Source organism: Planococcus citri, chromosome 3, assembly GCF_950023065.1.
Source record: "Planococcus citri chromosome 3, ihPlaCitr1.1, whole genome shotgun sequence".
Taxonomy (NCBI): domain Eukaryota; kingdom Metazoa; phylum Arthropoda; class Insecta; order Hemiptera; family Pseudococcidae; genus Planococcus; species Planococcus citri.
In genome coordinates this window covers 3,242,365-3,258,366 of record NC_088679.1, presented here as the reverse complement: position 1 = coordinate 3,258,366, position 16,002 = coordinate 3,242,365, and the positions used below count along the sequence as shown (strand labels likewise).

The 16,002-nt window shown below is 35.4% G+C and overlaps 2 protein-coding genes across 2 annotated transcripts; one reads left to right on the top strand and one right to left on the bottom strand.

The window, feature by feature from the left end:
- Positions 1-3,011: 3,011 nt before the first annotated feature.
- LOC135840955 (uncharacterized protein in vnfD 5'region-like) lies at positions 3,012-5,168 on the bottom strand. Its single transcript, XM_065357715.1, has 2 exons — positions 4,960-5,168; positions 3,012-4,860 (listed from the first exon to the last, which is right to left on the bottom strand). The coding sequence occupies exon 2, from the start codon at positions 4,814-4,816 to the stop codon at positions 3,560-3,562; it is 1,257 nt and encodes a 418-aa protein (XP_065213787.1). The 5' UTR covers positions 4,817-4,860; positions 4,960-5,168; the 3' UTR covers positions 3,012-3,559.
- A 4,026-nt stretch (positions 5,169-9,194) lies between these two features.
- On the top strand, positions 9,195-15,525 carry LOC135839878 (uncharacterized). Its single transcript, XM_065356123.1, has 2 exons — positions 9,195-9,283; positions 12,800-15,525. Exon 2 carries the CDS (start codon positions 12,807-12,809, stop codon positions 15,000-15,002), a length of 2,196 nt encoding a protein of 731 aa, XP_065212195.1. The 5' UTR covers positions 9,195-9,283; positions 12,800-12,806; the 3' UTR covers positions 15,003-15,525.
- The last annotated feature ends 477 nt before the right edge of the window (positions 15,526-16,002 follow it).

The window sequence follows — 16,002 nt, the reverse complement described above, 5'->3', positions numbered from 1 at the left end:
GTGACTGAAAAATGCAATTTTTGTGACCCTGAAAGCAATTTTATGGAATTATTGTGACCCAAAAATGCAATTTCTTGGTGAAATTTTTGAGACCAAAATATGAAAGTTTATGTAACTTTTGTGACCAGAAATTGCAATTTTTATGACCAAAAAATGCAATTTCGTTTAATTTTTTAGAGAAAAAAAATGCAATTTTATATAATTTTTGTGACCAGAAACTGCAATTTTAGTGACCAAAAATGCAATTTTATGGAATTTTTGTTGCCAAAAAATGCAATTTTTTGATTAAAAAATGCAATTTTTGAGACCAAAAAATGCAATGACCAGAAATTGCAATTTTAGTGAACAAAAATGCAATTTTATGAAATTTTCGTGCCCAAAAAATGCAATTTTATGGAATTTTTGTTGCCAAAAAATGCAATTTTTGAGACCAAAAAATGCAATCACCAGAAATTGCAATTTTATGGAACTTTTGTTACCAGAAAACTGCAATTTTTTGATTTAAAAAATGCAATTTTTGAGACCAAGAAATGCAATGACCAGAAATTGCAATTTTTGTGACCCTAAAAGCAATTTTATGGAATTATTGTGACCTAAAAATGCAATTTCTTGGTGGAATTTTTGAGACCAAAATAATAATACTTATAAAAGTTTAGGTACCTATATAACTTTTGTGGCCAGAAATTGCAATTTTTGTGACCAGAAATTGCAATTTTAGTGACCAAAAATGGAATTTTATGGAATTTTTGTTACCAAAAAAATTCAATTTTTTGATTAAAAATGCAATTATTGAGACCAAATAATGCAATGACCAAAAATTGCAATTTTAGTGACCAAAAATGCAATTTTATGAAATTTTCGTGCCCAAAAAATGCAATTTTATGGAATTTTTGTTACCAAAAAAATGCAATTTTTGAGACCAAAAAATGCAATGACCAGAAATTGCAATTTTAGCGATTAAAAATGCAATTATATGAAATTTTTGTGACCAAGAAAATAAATGCAATTTTATGGAACTTTGGTCTCCAAAAAAATGCAATTTTTGTTTCAAAATGCAATTTCTGACACCAAAAAATGCAATTTTACATAATTTTTGTGACCAAAAATGCAATTTTATGGAATTTTTGTTGCCAAAAAATGCAATTTTTGAAACCAAAAAATGCAATCACCAGAAATAGCAATTTTATGGAACTTTTCTTACCAAAAAACTGCAATTTTTTGATTAAAAAATGCAATTTTTGAGACCAAAAAATGCAATTTTATATAATTTTTGTGAACAAAAAATGCAATGACCAGAAATTGCAATTTTTGTGACTCTAAAAGCAATTTTATGGAATTATTGTGACCCAAAAATGCAATTTCTTGGTGGAATTTTTGAGACCAAAATAATAATATAAAAGTTTAGGTATATAACTTTTGTGGCCATAAATTGCAATTTTAGTGACCAAAAATGCAATTTTATGGAATTTTTGTTGCTAAAAAAATGCAATTTTTGAGACCAAAATAATGCAATGACCATGAAATTGCAATTTTAGTGACCAAAAATGCAATTTTATGAAATTTTCGTGACCAAAAAATGCAGTTTTATGGAATTTTTGTTACCAAAAAAAGCAATTTTTTTATTCAAAAATGCAATTTTTGAGACCAAAAAATGCAATTTTTCGATTCAAAATGCAATTTTTGAGACCAAAAAATGCAATTTCATATAATTTTTGTGAGCAAAAAATGCAACGACCAGAAATTGCAATTTTAGTGATCAAAAATTTTTTGTGACCAAAAAATGCAATTTTATATAATTTTTTTGACCAGAAATTGCAATTTTAGTGACCAAAAATACAATTTTATGAAATTTTCGTCACCAAAAAATGCAATTGCGTGAAATCTTATGTGACCTAAAAATGCAATTTTATGGAATTTTTGTGACCCACTGACGCAATTTCAATCTAAATTGAATGAAAAATAATCGTTACTCTTCGTCTGAATGACTACTTATCTCTGACCGAGACCAGTAGCACACTAAAAACAGTATGAGAAAGATTCTGTTCGGGTGGGGGGGAAGTTAAAATTTTGAGGGTCATGTTCGGTGCATCTGCCAGGGGTCTCCAACCAACCCATGAGATTATGTATTGTTGTACTCAGCAACGCCAAATTAGTGAGATGACTGACGAGGAAAAAAAATGCAATTTCTGAAAGACATACTTGTAATTTGTAATAGGTATCAATTTCGAGCCCCCAAATATATGCGATTTTCGGTACAAGAAAGCGCTCTAGAAAGAATCTGAGACCGGAAATGAATTATTACTTCGAACCGAAATGCCTCCGAGGCTGAATTTTCTACGCAATTCGCCTCAAAATTCGAAAGATTTTTTTTTTTAAAATGCACATCATAATCTTGTATGTATGTAGATGTACTCGTATTTACGGCAAACTAGGTAGGCAATTTTATTAACGTCTGCGTCACTCGTTCGGTTCGATCGAGAGAACCCGTTTTTCCCAACCCTGGGAGCGATTACAGACCAATTCGAAGTCACTTCTACTCTGGATTTCCCACCAGTCATCCTTCGTTGAAAAATTTCCATCGTTTCGAAGAATTTCTTCGAGAATTTTTATACAATTTTAAGCTGAAAAGTGAGTCATGATATTCTGGATGTACTGAAACGTATCAAGATATGTTAAAATATTGCGAGGAATTTGAATATTTTTGCAAAAGTTGTTTATTGAGCATTTCAGAAACATTTTGAATCCGAACTTATGCTGTGAATTCGTTGATATGGTAGGTAGGTATGTGTTTGAGAGGAAAAAATGTCACTTTGTTACAGTACAATATTTTTTGTAGCATTTCTGGATTCAAAAGATTTTTTTTAAATGTACGTAAGTCGTAAGTAAGTAGATGTTTCACAGCAATGTTTCATCTGCGAGGAGGTGTTCTTTCGCCGCCTCTTGGTGGGCATATTATGAACTTTTCCCCCCAAGAACAAATTGATACATATCTATACGAATTTCAATAACAATTGAAAAAAGAAAAAAACATGTATTTAAAATTGGTGGAAGTGTACTGAGAGTTTTACCTACTTGACCAGTCAGCTAATATGTCCATAATCGCCCTTCTTTTGGCAATCATTTCCGATCAGATTCTTACTCTGCGCTTACAAGTCTCATGAGCATACGTTGGTTCATTGGGTGGATTCTGTAGTTGTTGTTTGATTAAATTTTGGATTTCTGTATTTGGGTAGGAGAGTAGTACGGTACCTGATTTTTCATCATACTTTTTAATAGTGAGATAACCGAAGTTGTGTAGTAATATCGCTGGTGGAATCTCAGAAATGAATTCATAATCGTACAAACGTGTTGTATCTTCAGATTTTATACTATAGGTATTAATAGTACATAGAACTCGTCTACATTTTTTTGGGATATTTTCCAGCTATAGTTATTCCGTTGAGACTACATTTCGTTTGGCGATCCGTTCCGATCAGATCCTTACTAGCTGTAGCTCAGATAGGTACTGATATTTATCCCATGATCACACAGCTTGGTTTGTAGGGTGAGTTTAGTGGTTTTATGTCATTAAACTTTTGATTTCCTCATTCGGGTACGAGAGTATTACGGTACCTGAGCTTTGATTATATTTTCGGATAGTCAGATATCCGTAATTGTGTAATAAAATCGCCGGTGGAACCTCGAAACTAAATTCATTATCGTACAAACTTTCCAGATCTTTAGCTTTTACCTTACAATGGAAAAATTCATCCATCTTTTTTTCGGACATTTTCATCGTCCTTTCGATTTCTGTATCTATTTTTACACTCTTTGCCCAATATTTATCGATTTTCAAGTTCATAAAAGTGTTGATCACAGAAATGGGATTGAACACTCTGGTTTCATTATCTTCCAAACTGAACCTATACCCGTCGTACCAATGGGTAAGATTTTGAATTACAGTCGAGGTACTCACTCCATCATGAGTGGCCCAACGCTGCAAGGATGGTCCATAATTCGATTTTATTTCATCCAACGTGAATCCCATCGCACTAGAGAACTTCTTGTTGAAAGTCATATCCTCGATACACATATAAGGCACGCCGTATCTCATCCCGTCGATCCCGTCGGACATGGATAGCCTAGAAATTCCGGTAATGAATACCAGTTCAAGATTGTCTGATTGCGATATCACTATGTGAAAGAATGCGATAGCAACTTTCATAAACTGTGAAAATAATTTAGGATCTTTTGGGTTGACTTTTTTGAATATTTCATCGTATTCGTCGATGAGGACGATTACAGGTTGTCCATATTTTCGTTTCAGATCTTCGATGAGTAAATCAATGTACGAGTAACGACGACTTGCAGGGTCGAGTCCGTGTTCTTTTCCTATGGAGCGTAGTCTATCTGCGAGGTCCTCTCGATACCGATCAATATCAGCATCACTGTTAATAGGCCTTATAAAACTGAAATTCAAACGGATAATGGGATATTTCGTCCAATTTCCGGGTATTTGTTTGGCGATGTACGTGTCATCGAAAAGAGCTTTATTTCCAGAAAAAAACTCGTATAACGTGTCTACAAATGTAGTTTTACCAAATCCGCGGGGTCGGGTGAGTAAAATGAAGGGTGGCTGGCTGAATTGCAGTATTTTTTCAATGAAAGCAGTTTTGTCGACGTAAACCATTCCTTCGGATCTTATCTTTGCGAAAAGTGTTGTGCCAGATGATAAATTTTGAGCAGGAGGAAAATCTTCAGCCCAAATTACAGCTGGTAATAAATACAGGTGTAGGGAAAAGATGGTAAATATCTTCATTATTTTTTTGTCGATCATTCAGTTGATGCAACCACACAGTTTTAACGAACTCAAGGAGCTACCTACACGAACAAAAGAGTAAAAAAATAACAATTGAGAATCAGAGTACACGACGTAATAGGCTGGCGGATAAACTAACGTAAATAATTTTCTCTACTTACTTTATAATAAAAAAAAAATTACTTCGGCTAAATTGACATTTTCTATCTACTAATCGAATTTGTTTTTTCCAAATTTATCAAAAATGTTATTTACGAAAATTTTTTAATCAACATGCAAGAAATGTTCTTTCTGAGAACTATGGAAAAACAATTGTCGACAACAGCTCGGAAAATAATACATCGTCCAAGCTTGGGAGCAATCAAAGACAAGTACATATGAAAATATTGATGGTATCTATGTAGCCTACATAATTAAGGGAAGTTATTAAATTTTTTATACAGATAAGCAAACTATCACTCTCACGATAAATAGGCAGTTACCTAATTGAAAACCATCGTTTTAAATTCGTATTTTCCTTATTGAGTTCTGAGAAAATGGCGCGGAAATACTTTGATTAAAGGGAAAAGTATAAAAAGTCGTAGCAGTCTGCCGCTACGTAAGAGCCAAATTTTTGTACCAGAAACATTGCAGGCTTTTCAAAGCCGACGGATATGCTTTTCAATTGAAAACATTATTCAAATTAAATGGTGACACAATGACTGTTATTAAACATTACCTATGTATTTAAAGCTTTGCTGCAACGCCACTTTCGTGTATGGGTTTTTCTTCCTAAGACATGAAGTTTTCTTTTAGCATGTGCACAGGACGACTGACTCCAAGGACTTCTATATAAATATAAAATGACTGGCCTACCGCAAATAGCCCATTTTTTTACAAAAATTTGGCTAAAAATTCGGCTGAAAATCCAGTTTTTTCTACCCTGGAAGGAAGTCAAATGGATTTGGAAGGCTGAAACCTGCAAAAGGCACTTGGGGTACATCATCCCAATGTACTGTGAAAATTTTGACCCTCTGGGTCAATTTGAACGGGCTACAGGGTGTTCCAAAAGTTGAAAAAAAAACTTGAAAATAGCTGAAAAATCCCATTTTCTCACCCTGGAGAAGGATCAAATGGGTTTGGAAGGCTGAAACCTGCAAAGGGCACTTTGGGTACATCCTCCCAATGTACTGTGAAAATTTGGACCCTTTAGGTCAATTTGGAGGGGATGTAGGTTTGGCTAAATGTCAAAAAACACGCAAAAATCCACTTTTTTGACCCTGGAGGAGGGTCAAATGGAGTTGAAAGGTTGAATCTTGCAGAAAGCACTTAAAGGGCACCCTCCCATTGTATGCTGAAAATTTGGACCTTCTAGATAAATTTTAGCGGTGAGGGGGTCAAAAATTGAGGTCAAATGTGGTTTTTCCCACCTTAAACGGGGTGGAGATGACCTAGGAAGATGAAATTTGGATATGTTTATCACAATTGGGGTACTGACCGATGGTATGATTATGGACCTTTTTCATTTATCTGGGGTCATATTATGCCTCTCCAAAAAAATGACCTTTCTTTTAAAATGGGGTTGGAAGGTTAAAACATGCAAAAAGCACTTCGGGTACATCCTTCCAATGTACCGTGAAAATTTGGACTCTCTAGGTCAATTTGGAAGGGCTGTAGGCTTGGCTAAAAGTCGACATTTTCAAAAAACATGTAAAATGGACGAAAAAATCTACTTTTTTGACCCTGGAGAGGGGTCAAATGTGGTTGGAAGGTTGAAACCTGCAAAAGGCACTTCGGGTACATCCTCTCAATGTACTGTGAAAATTTGGACCCTCTAGGTCAATTTGGAGGGGCTGTAGGTTTGGCTAAATGTCAAAAAACACACAAAAATCCACTGTTTTGACCTTGGAGAGGGGTCACATGGGGTTGGAAAGTTGAACCCTGCAAAAGGCACTCAAGTGGCACCATTCCATTGTATTCTGGACATTGGGGCTCCCTAGGACAATTTTAATAGTGATTAGGGGTCAAAATAGGGTCAAAATCACGTTTTTCCACCTTACATGAGGTGGGGATGACCTAGGAATCTGAAATTTGAATATGTCGTTCACAATGACATTACTCACCAATGGTATGAATTTGGACTATTTTCATCAATTCGGCGCCAAGTTATGCTTGTCCAAAAAAATGACCTCTCTGTAATTTTCAACTTTGACCCTCCAAACTGCAGACGTCAATTTTAGTCCCTGAAAGAACCCCATTCCCCAAGTTTGACTTTATTTGATCGATTAGAACCGGTTCCAGGTCATAAAATGTAAAAATTCAAGTTTCGGTGAAACTTCTATATAAATATAAAATGACTGGCCTACCGCAAATAGCCCATTTTTAACAAAAATTTGGCTAAAAAGGAACTTTTCAATTGAGAAATATTTTGATCACATACGAAACCGATAAGCGAGCACGCAGTATCCATTGGGTTGAGCTTGGGTTAATAACGCGCGATAAATTACATAGATAGGTAATTGAAATTAATAATTAATCATCTTATTTCATCGTGATAATCTTCGATTGGAATTAAACTCACAAGGGAACCTCTTGAGGTGTCCGCCTCCGATTTGAACGGGACCGCGATTTTTGGAAAAAGCATGTTCTAAAACCCCCAAATCCAAATTTTCAGCTGCCCAAGTTCATTTTTCGATTTTTGGTGAATTTTTGAAAATCCAAAATTTACTATTTTGGTGATTTATGCTTTTTTTTAAAAAGTACGTACTTGATCAGTAAAAATGTTCAAAATAAGTTCTAAAACTGATATTAACCCGCCAAATCCAAGTTTCGCCATTTCCAGCCATTCTGGAGCCTCCAGCGCTATTTTTCAATTTCTCCCGAATTTTGAATTTGCTCCAGAAGGCGTGAATATGAAGTTGGGCAGCTAAAAATCGAGTTGTGTGTTATATTCGACCTGTTTAACGAATTTATCCACATTTGAGCCGATTCTGGAGCGGACACCTCAAGAGTGGTTTTTTGACAAGCTTTTTTCATACCGAGGAAATTTTCGAAATTTGCGCGAATCGCTGTATTTCGAACACAACAAACCCCCTGAGGCCGAGTTCCGCCATTTCCAGCCATTCTGGAGCCTCCAGTGCGATTTTTCAATTTTTCCAGAATTTTCAATTTGCTCCAGAAGGTGTGAATATGAAGTTGGGCAGCTAAAAATCGAGTTGTGTGTTATACTCGACCTGTTTAACGACTTTATCCATATTTGAGCCGATTCTGGAAAAGATACCTCAAGAGTGGGTTTTTCACCAGCTTTTTTCAACATAAAAATATCCAAAAATTAAAGGGATGCCCAAGAAAGGCTGGAAATGGCGAAATTCGCTCTCGTGTGGTTCATCAATGGCAAAATACAACGATTCGCGCAAATTTCAAAAATTTTCTCACAAACGAGGAATTTTTGGTTTTTGGATATTTTTATTTTGAAAAAAAGCTGGTCAAAAAACCACTCTTGAGGTTTCCGCTCCAGAATCGGCTCAAATGTGGATAAATTCGTTAAACAGGTCGAGTATAACACACAACTCGATTTTTAGCTGCCCAACTTCATATTCACGCCTTTTGGAGCAAGTTGAAAATTCTGGAGAAATTGAAAAATAGCGCTGGAGGCTCCACAAATGGCTGGAAATGGCGAAATTGGGGGTTAATATCAGTTTAAGGACTTACTTTGAGCATTTTTACTGTTCAAGTACGTACTTTTTAAAAAAAGCATAAATCACCAAAATAGTAAATTTTGGATTTTCAAAAATTCGCCAAAAATCGAAAAATCAACTTGGGCTGCTGAAAATTTGGATTTGGGGGTTTTAGAACATGCTTTTTCCAAAAATCGCGGTCCCATTCAAATCGGAGGCGGACACCTCATTAAGAGGTTCCTTTGTCAGATTGATTTGTGCAGGAGAAAGTTCAACTTCTGCTGGAGGAAATAGATCGAACCGAAAATGGCAGCAATCGATTCGGAAGTGGTGATGAGTAATTCGTTGCAAAAATTGACGATCTTGGAATTTGTTAAAAATTTAAGATTTTCAAATCGTGAAAAAAATATTCTTTTCAAACCGCCACCACCAAAAACCGAGAAATCAACTTGACAGCTCAAAATTTTGTTCCGGGGTTTGGGTGAGATGCTCTACATTCTTCAAGTGGCTCAGATTTCAGCTATCAGAGTTGATTGGTTGTTCCCAATGTCCTCGAGGATCGTCCGGGGGGGGGAGGTGCAATCTTTCACCACTGTAGCATAATTTTTCATTTGTTACGCTTATGGTTAAATGACAAATGAAGCGGTAGGTATATAATTCTTCAATCATGAATGAAATCAAATAGAACGTACGCTCAATTTGATATTTTAATTAAAAATGTGCCTCTGATCACTTTCAATCAAAATTATCTCAACTTCTTTTACTGAAAAATTTAAATATTAAACATCTCGAAATTATATGTTACACCGAAGACGCTTGTAACACTGAGGTAAGCCTTAATAGAATTGAATTTTAATGTATTTGTATTTATAGTTGATAATTAGTGTTTCATTTTTGATATCAAAAATTTTAAAAAAAAGTACTTTTACGTCAAAGTAATGGTAACACAATTTTTCTTGATTTTTATGAATTTTTTTCTTTTTCTCTCTCTCTCTTTTGGCGATCGTTCTACTGCACCTTTTTCTATCCGTTACGAAAATAAGGTCGCGAATTTTAGAAAATGTAAGTTTTTAGGTAGGTACTTACCTACGTATACCTCTAAAGCAAGGGATAAACGTAAAAAATGATCGTCAATTTCCATTCATAGGAGGGGAGGGGAAAATATTTTGTACTGAAACTGCTTTGGTATTGAAACTGTATTGAAACGGTTTCGTAGGTTTCAATACAAGACCATAGGGGGATAAGAATGGCGATTTGTCCCCCAAGAGCTTTAGGGTTGATATTTGCATCTACTAAAATACATACTTTCGAGAAACTTTCGTGGGGAAAGTTTAAGAGCCCTCCCACCCCCTCCCCCACCGTTTTTTAGGACCCTCCATTTTTGGAAATTGCAATAAAAATTATTTTCTCAGCCCCATGTGAACCGATTTTGTACATTTTTTTAGTATGTATGTTGTAGACATCCATAAGAGATATCCCCACAACAATTTTCGACTCCCTCCCTTCATATTTACCTCTCTAAATGAATTCAGAAAAAATAATTCGTTCATCAAAATTGATCTTTTTCCAATAAATTCTGATTTACTGGTCTTCTCCCTGATTTTAAAAATATTTGACCAGGGTTCATCACTCAAAAGAATCTGAAAAAATCACTGCAAATAATATGGACTAAAACACAGTTTTTGGTGAAAAATTTTTACCTGAAGCGGCTGAAGCCCTTTTAGGTGCTGAGCTATGGCAATTCAAAGTTTTCTGATGTCGAGCTTTTTGTCTAGAATGCAAGAATAGAATTTTTAAACATAGAAATCGCGATTTTCTTGAATAGAGGGAGGGGGATAGGAAGACAAAAAATGTTTGAGCTTAAAAATGTTTTTTTTGGTCTAGCTCCTTAAGATACCATTTGGATTATATTCAAAATTCGAGCCGAGGATCGATTCATCACTCTTAATCCTTGGGTAGATAACCTTTGAGGGGGGTTCTGGTGGTGAGAGGGGTATGAGCTGAAGTGCAATTTCAATTTTGACTTGATAATTCGTGTTCAGAGGCATCGAATTATGCGAAAAGGACACCTCAGTCATCAAAATTGATTTTTTCAACAAAAAAATGCTGTTTTTACCAGGGGTGCTGTGATCCCCCTGAGCATTTGATGAGTTCCCCCCTATTCTCAGTAAAACTTTACCCCCCTATACTTCCACAAACATCTTCCCAACTAATTTGCCAGAGATTGTTCGAACCATTTTTTAAAAACGGAAGTTAGAAAAAAAAATGTTGAATAAGTAATTATTTAAGTGTACTTAATTGAAATTTTTTAATAATGGAGTAGATACCTATGTTTTTAAAATTTCTTGGGTTAATTTTTTACATTCTAGGAAATGTTTGAAAACTAGAGTAGTAAGTATAAATTAAATCTGCCCGAGCGAAACGAGGGCGAAAGCTGTGAAAAATTAATAATTCAACATGTAAAACAAAGTCATATTTTATTCAAAAAGTTGATTTTCGTTGGTTCAAAATTTTCAAAAATTATGTAGGTACCATTTAAAATTCTGAAAAAATTTTCATAGATGCACCTTTTGATGCTTTTTTGAAATATTTAAGTTTCGAGATGAGATCTCTTGATGGAGGGGGAGCACCCTACCCCCAATTTTGAGCAAAACTTTCAAAAAAAAAATCTGGGGCATGTGATATATCGAATTGTATGTTTTTGGTAACGCTGAACACGAATATGACGTTAGATTTTTGGTTGGACTCATCCACAGCCCTCAGCACCTCCCCAAGAGGTCATTCCATGTCAATTCGACTAACGTTTTTGAGTCATGTCTTTCGATTTCGGCAGGGGGCTTCCATTGTTTTCACATTGTCTCGAAGTACTCAACTTCAGCAGCGCATTCCTCCAAATCTATAATACTTTGATCAAAACTGATTTCACAGTTCAAAAGGTTATTAAATTCTGAACATTTTTAAGCATTTTGAAATTTTCAAAATTCGAAAGTTTCAACTTTCAAATTGAAAGTTTGAATTTCAAAATGACACTGTAAGTGGGATAAATCATTTAAAATTCTGAAAAAATTTCCATAGATGCAACTTTTGATGCTTTTTTGAAATATTCAAGTTTCGAGATGGGATCTCTTGATGGAAGGGGAGCACCTCCACCCCCAATTTTGGGCAAAACTTTTGAAAAAAAAATCTGGACCATGTGACACATTGAATTGTATGTTTTTTGTAACGCTGAACACGAATATGGCGTTATATTTTTGATTCGACCCCATCCACGATCAACATGCACCTCCCTAAATGGGGTGAAAGTTTAAAACAGGGCTTTTTTCGTGCGACACATCAAATAATATGTTTTTGGTCACGTCCTGAATACAAATATGACGTCATATTTTTTATTGGACCCATCCATGGTCCCCTGCACCTCCCCAAGGGGGGTTAATCTTTAAAAAATGGTTTCAATCATGTGACATATGAAACAGTATGTTTTTGATATCGCTGAACACGAATATAGCCTTAGTTTTTCAAATTGACCTCACCTATGGCTCTCAGAACCTCCCCCAATTGGTTAAAGTCCAAAAAATTTGTTGGGGGCTGTGGATGTGGTTCAACCAAAAATCTGACGTCGTATTCGTATTCAGCGTCACCAAAAACATAGGTACTATTTGATGTGTCGCACGAAAAAACCCATATTTTGAACTTTCACTCCATTTGGGGAGGTGCTGGGGGCCGTGGATGGGGTCCAACCAGAAATATAACGTCGTATTCGTGTTCAGCGTAACCAAAAACATACAATTCGATATATCACATGCCCCAGATTTTTTTCGAAAGTTTTGCCCAAAATTGGGGGTAGGGTGCTCCCCCTCCACCAAGAGATCCCATCTCGAAACTTGAATATTTCAAAAAAGCGTCAAACGGTGCATCTATGGAAATTTTTTCAGAATTTTAAATGACGTAGCTCCCACTTACAGCGCCATTTTGAATTTTGAACTTTCAATTTGAAAGTTCAACTTTCAAATTTCGAAAATTTCAAAATGCTTAAAAAGTTCAAAATACAATACCCGTTCGTACTGTGAAAACTGATTGTGGGTTTCTTACTTATTGGGTGGGTAGATATTGTAAAAAAAATTTTAGCGAAATCAAAAGACATGATTTTCAAAATCGCATTTTTTTTGGTTGAATTGACAATTGACATGGAATCACCCGCCCTCCAAAGTAGGGCCATTTTTGGAAAAAAAAACTCTATTTTTTCAATTTAAAAATACCAATCCCCACATCTATCTACAAGTATTTAGAAATTAATAGCTCAGGTACCTATATACTTCATTGGTACCAATTTTTTTCTCTTTTGCAGACACATAATGAGGGTATCGCAGATTCTTGCCATATTCACATCGCTTCAATGTCTGTTGACACTAGCAGCTCAAAACAACGGAAACGAAGAACAGCAGACATCAGTTGTTCTTCATACAAATATAGAGGAAACCCAATTGAAGGATTCCGAAAATCTGATTCAAGCTGGTATACAGCGGTTCTACTCACTTGTGAAAGGGCTGGTATTCGTAGATAAAACCCTCCTCATAGAGAAAATATTCGCTTCCAGTGCATCGTCTAACATATTGATTACTTACCCCAGGAGATGGGGTAAGTCAGTGAACCTGGATATGATAAGAAGCTTTGCTCGGATGGATTTTCATCGAGATGGAACTGAATTTGATCGTGAGAAAACATCCGCATACTTACTTTTCAAGAAAGGCCAATTTTGGGACGCAAAAAAAGAAAAAATCTACAGCATGAACTTGACTGATAGTTTATTTTTGATTTCACAAAAACAAGATATCATAAATGAACATCTGGGTAGATATTTTGTCATTCATTTGAGTTTATTGATACCATGTTTCGGCAAATCTGGAAAAATCAATTACGATGACTTTATGAAGCGATTTAAAGATCAAATAATCGAAATCTACGGAATCTATTCGTTTGTTTGGATTAAACTGAAACAAATAGATCATCCCTCTGGCATAGAACTGAAATATATTGAAAGATTCGAGGCAGTTCTTCATGGGGTAGGCGACGTTGAATGGTCGAAGACTGTGAAATATTTGTGTAATGCTTTTCAACTTTGTTATCCAGAACATAAGATCCTTATTACCATAGACGAGTACGATTACGCTTTTAATGAAATTAATTTCCAGTCAAAAGCTGATTATAAAAGTGCTGATGCCGAATCCATCAAAAATTTCATTTCTCGTTTTTTACTTTATTCCACTTCGAGATTTGATGCAGATACAGCTGATCACGAAGCGCAAAAGAAAGTCAAGCCAAAATGTATTATTACTGGAATAAGCAGACTAGCAAAGACAAATATTTTTACAGGAATATCCGACTTTGAGCACTGGTCAATGTATAATGAGAAAACCGGCCAACCCTTCTATGGGTTTACTGCAGCAGAAGTTCAAGATTTATTGTCTTTGCGTGGATTTGATAGCAACAAGTATGAAGATTTAGTATCGAGATATGATGGGTATCGCAGTCGTAAGAGCCTTAGCGAACCAATTTTCAACCCAATAACCATCGTACAGTTTCTGAATTATAAGAAACTTTCTGATTATTGGCTACGGACAGGCAGTAAGCTGGCAGATCAATTCCCCTTTATTTTCGAACACTTTCAATTCAGATATTTAATAAAACTTCTAACCATGGAAAATGTCATCAAGATTCCAAACAATGCCATGGATCCTACGACCGAACAATTAGACGATTTTGCAGAAATGTTACGAAAAAGATGCCGTACATGTGTCCTACGAGTAAACGAGGCACAATGTGCTTTGGGCATACTGGTAGCAACCGGATATCTCGGTCTGAGCGAAACCCAGCCAGAAAATGAAAATTATACTAACATCCGAATTCCAAATACCGAAGTGCGAAGTTATTTTAAAACTCAATCGTCATACTATGACTCCGATTATGTTGCTTCATATTACGAATCCCTTCGCAGTGCTGCTATTATTTTTAGGCTGTTTCTTAATGACTTAGCGACACCAAATGAACTTGAAACATCCATCCGTGATATATTCAAAGTAAAGGGGCCTTATGGTAATTTTGTCCATACCATAGAGAAGTTCCAAGAAAATTCACCTACCTTCATTTCGGACATCGGATTTATGCACCAAAATGAAGCAGGTGCGCACTTCACAATGATAGAAGTGTTTTCTTTGATACAGAGAGGGAGAGATATCACTTTGGGGTTGGGCTCAGAAGTGGGTTTCGCATACAATTCGGATAATGAACAACATTTTTCATATCGAATGGATCTAGCGTGCTTTAACGATGACTCAATCATGATAATTGGAGTGAAGACTGACAATGAGAAAACAATAGACAACGTTTTGCAGCAGGCAGAAGATTATCTTTTGGTATTCAAGAACAGGTCTGAATGCAGAGTATTTAAAAATTATAAACTCGTAGCAATAAATGTAAGAGAACGTGACGACGTTGAAGTGAAATTCAAAACATTGAGTCACACCGAAGTACTTGAATATCATACTATGTAAATGGGCCAGTCTTGAGGAAAATCATAGGTAGGTATACTACATAAGGTTATTCTCAGTTCGTTCCTTCGATTTTGCAAGTACGGCAGTCGAATTTTTTGTTATTAAATACCTAGATATATTTGATTATGTTTGCGTTCAATATTCATCTTGTCCGGACATACATTCAGCCAGACACCCTACAATTTATCAGAATTTAACAAAAAAAAAAAATGTTTCATTAGTGGGTACATATTGTTACAATAGGTGGGTCTAGGTACAGGGTGCCCAGAAATATCGAGTACGCCTAAAAAAGTTTTTTTCTAAAATACTCTGATTGGTCACAGTGAATGATAATAACGGAAAAACTTTCTTAGGGGCACTCGATATTTCTGGGCACCGTGTACATATATCTAAACTAATATCAACATATAACTTATATACCTTACCATTACTTATAATTACTTATAAGTTAAGTAGGTATAATGCGTTAATTTTTGATAATTCCGTTTTCCATGTGTTTATAATAAATGAAACATTTTTATCATTTGCCTTCTTTGATGAGAATTTTTCCAAAAATAATTTTTTCCTAATTTTTCTAAAACAGAAAATCTAGAATTTTCAAAAGCCTGAAAAATTGGGGTGTGGTATTCTTGCGTAAATAATTGCAATCTTGCCATAAGTCCTACTTTTTTTTCGATTTTTTTAGCGTTTTGAAACCCGCTTTCGCTATAAGTAATCAAAATGAAGCTTTTGGAGCCCAAATTTTTCAACAAGAAAAATAATGAAATGCTTGATTTATTGCGAGTAAAGCCAGCATGATTTTCGGGAACAACGGCTTAAAATGTTCTCAGCTAAGAAGACCTCTTCAAGAAAAACGATGTCCCCGATGTCCTCGAGGATCGGTTGGGGAGGGGTGCAATCCTTCACCTATAGCATATATGCCGGACTAATGAGAAATTTTCATTTGTTACGCTTATGGTTAAATGGCAAATGAAGCGGTATAATTCTTCAATCATATGAA

What these genes read in the sequence shown, in the direction of transcription:
- LOC135840955 (XM_065357715.1), bottom strand. Translation starts at nt 4,816, where the DNA reads ATGATCGACAAAAAAATAATGAAGATATTTACCATCTTTTCCCTACAC.
- LOC135839878 (XM_065356123.1), top strand. Translation starts at nt 12,807, where the DNA reads ATGAGGGTATCGCAGATTCTTGCCATATTCACATCGCTTCAATGTCTG.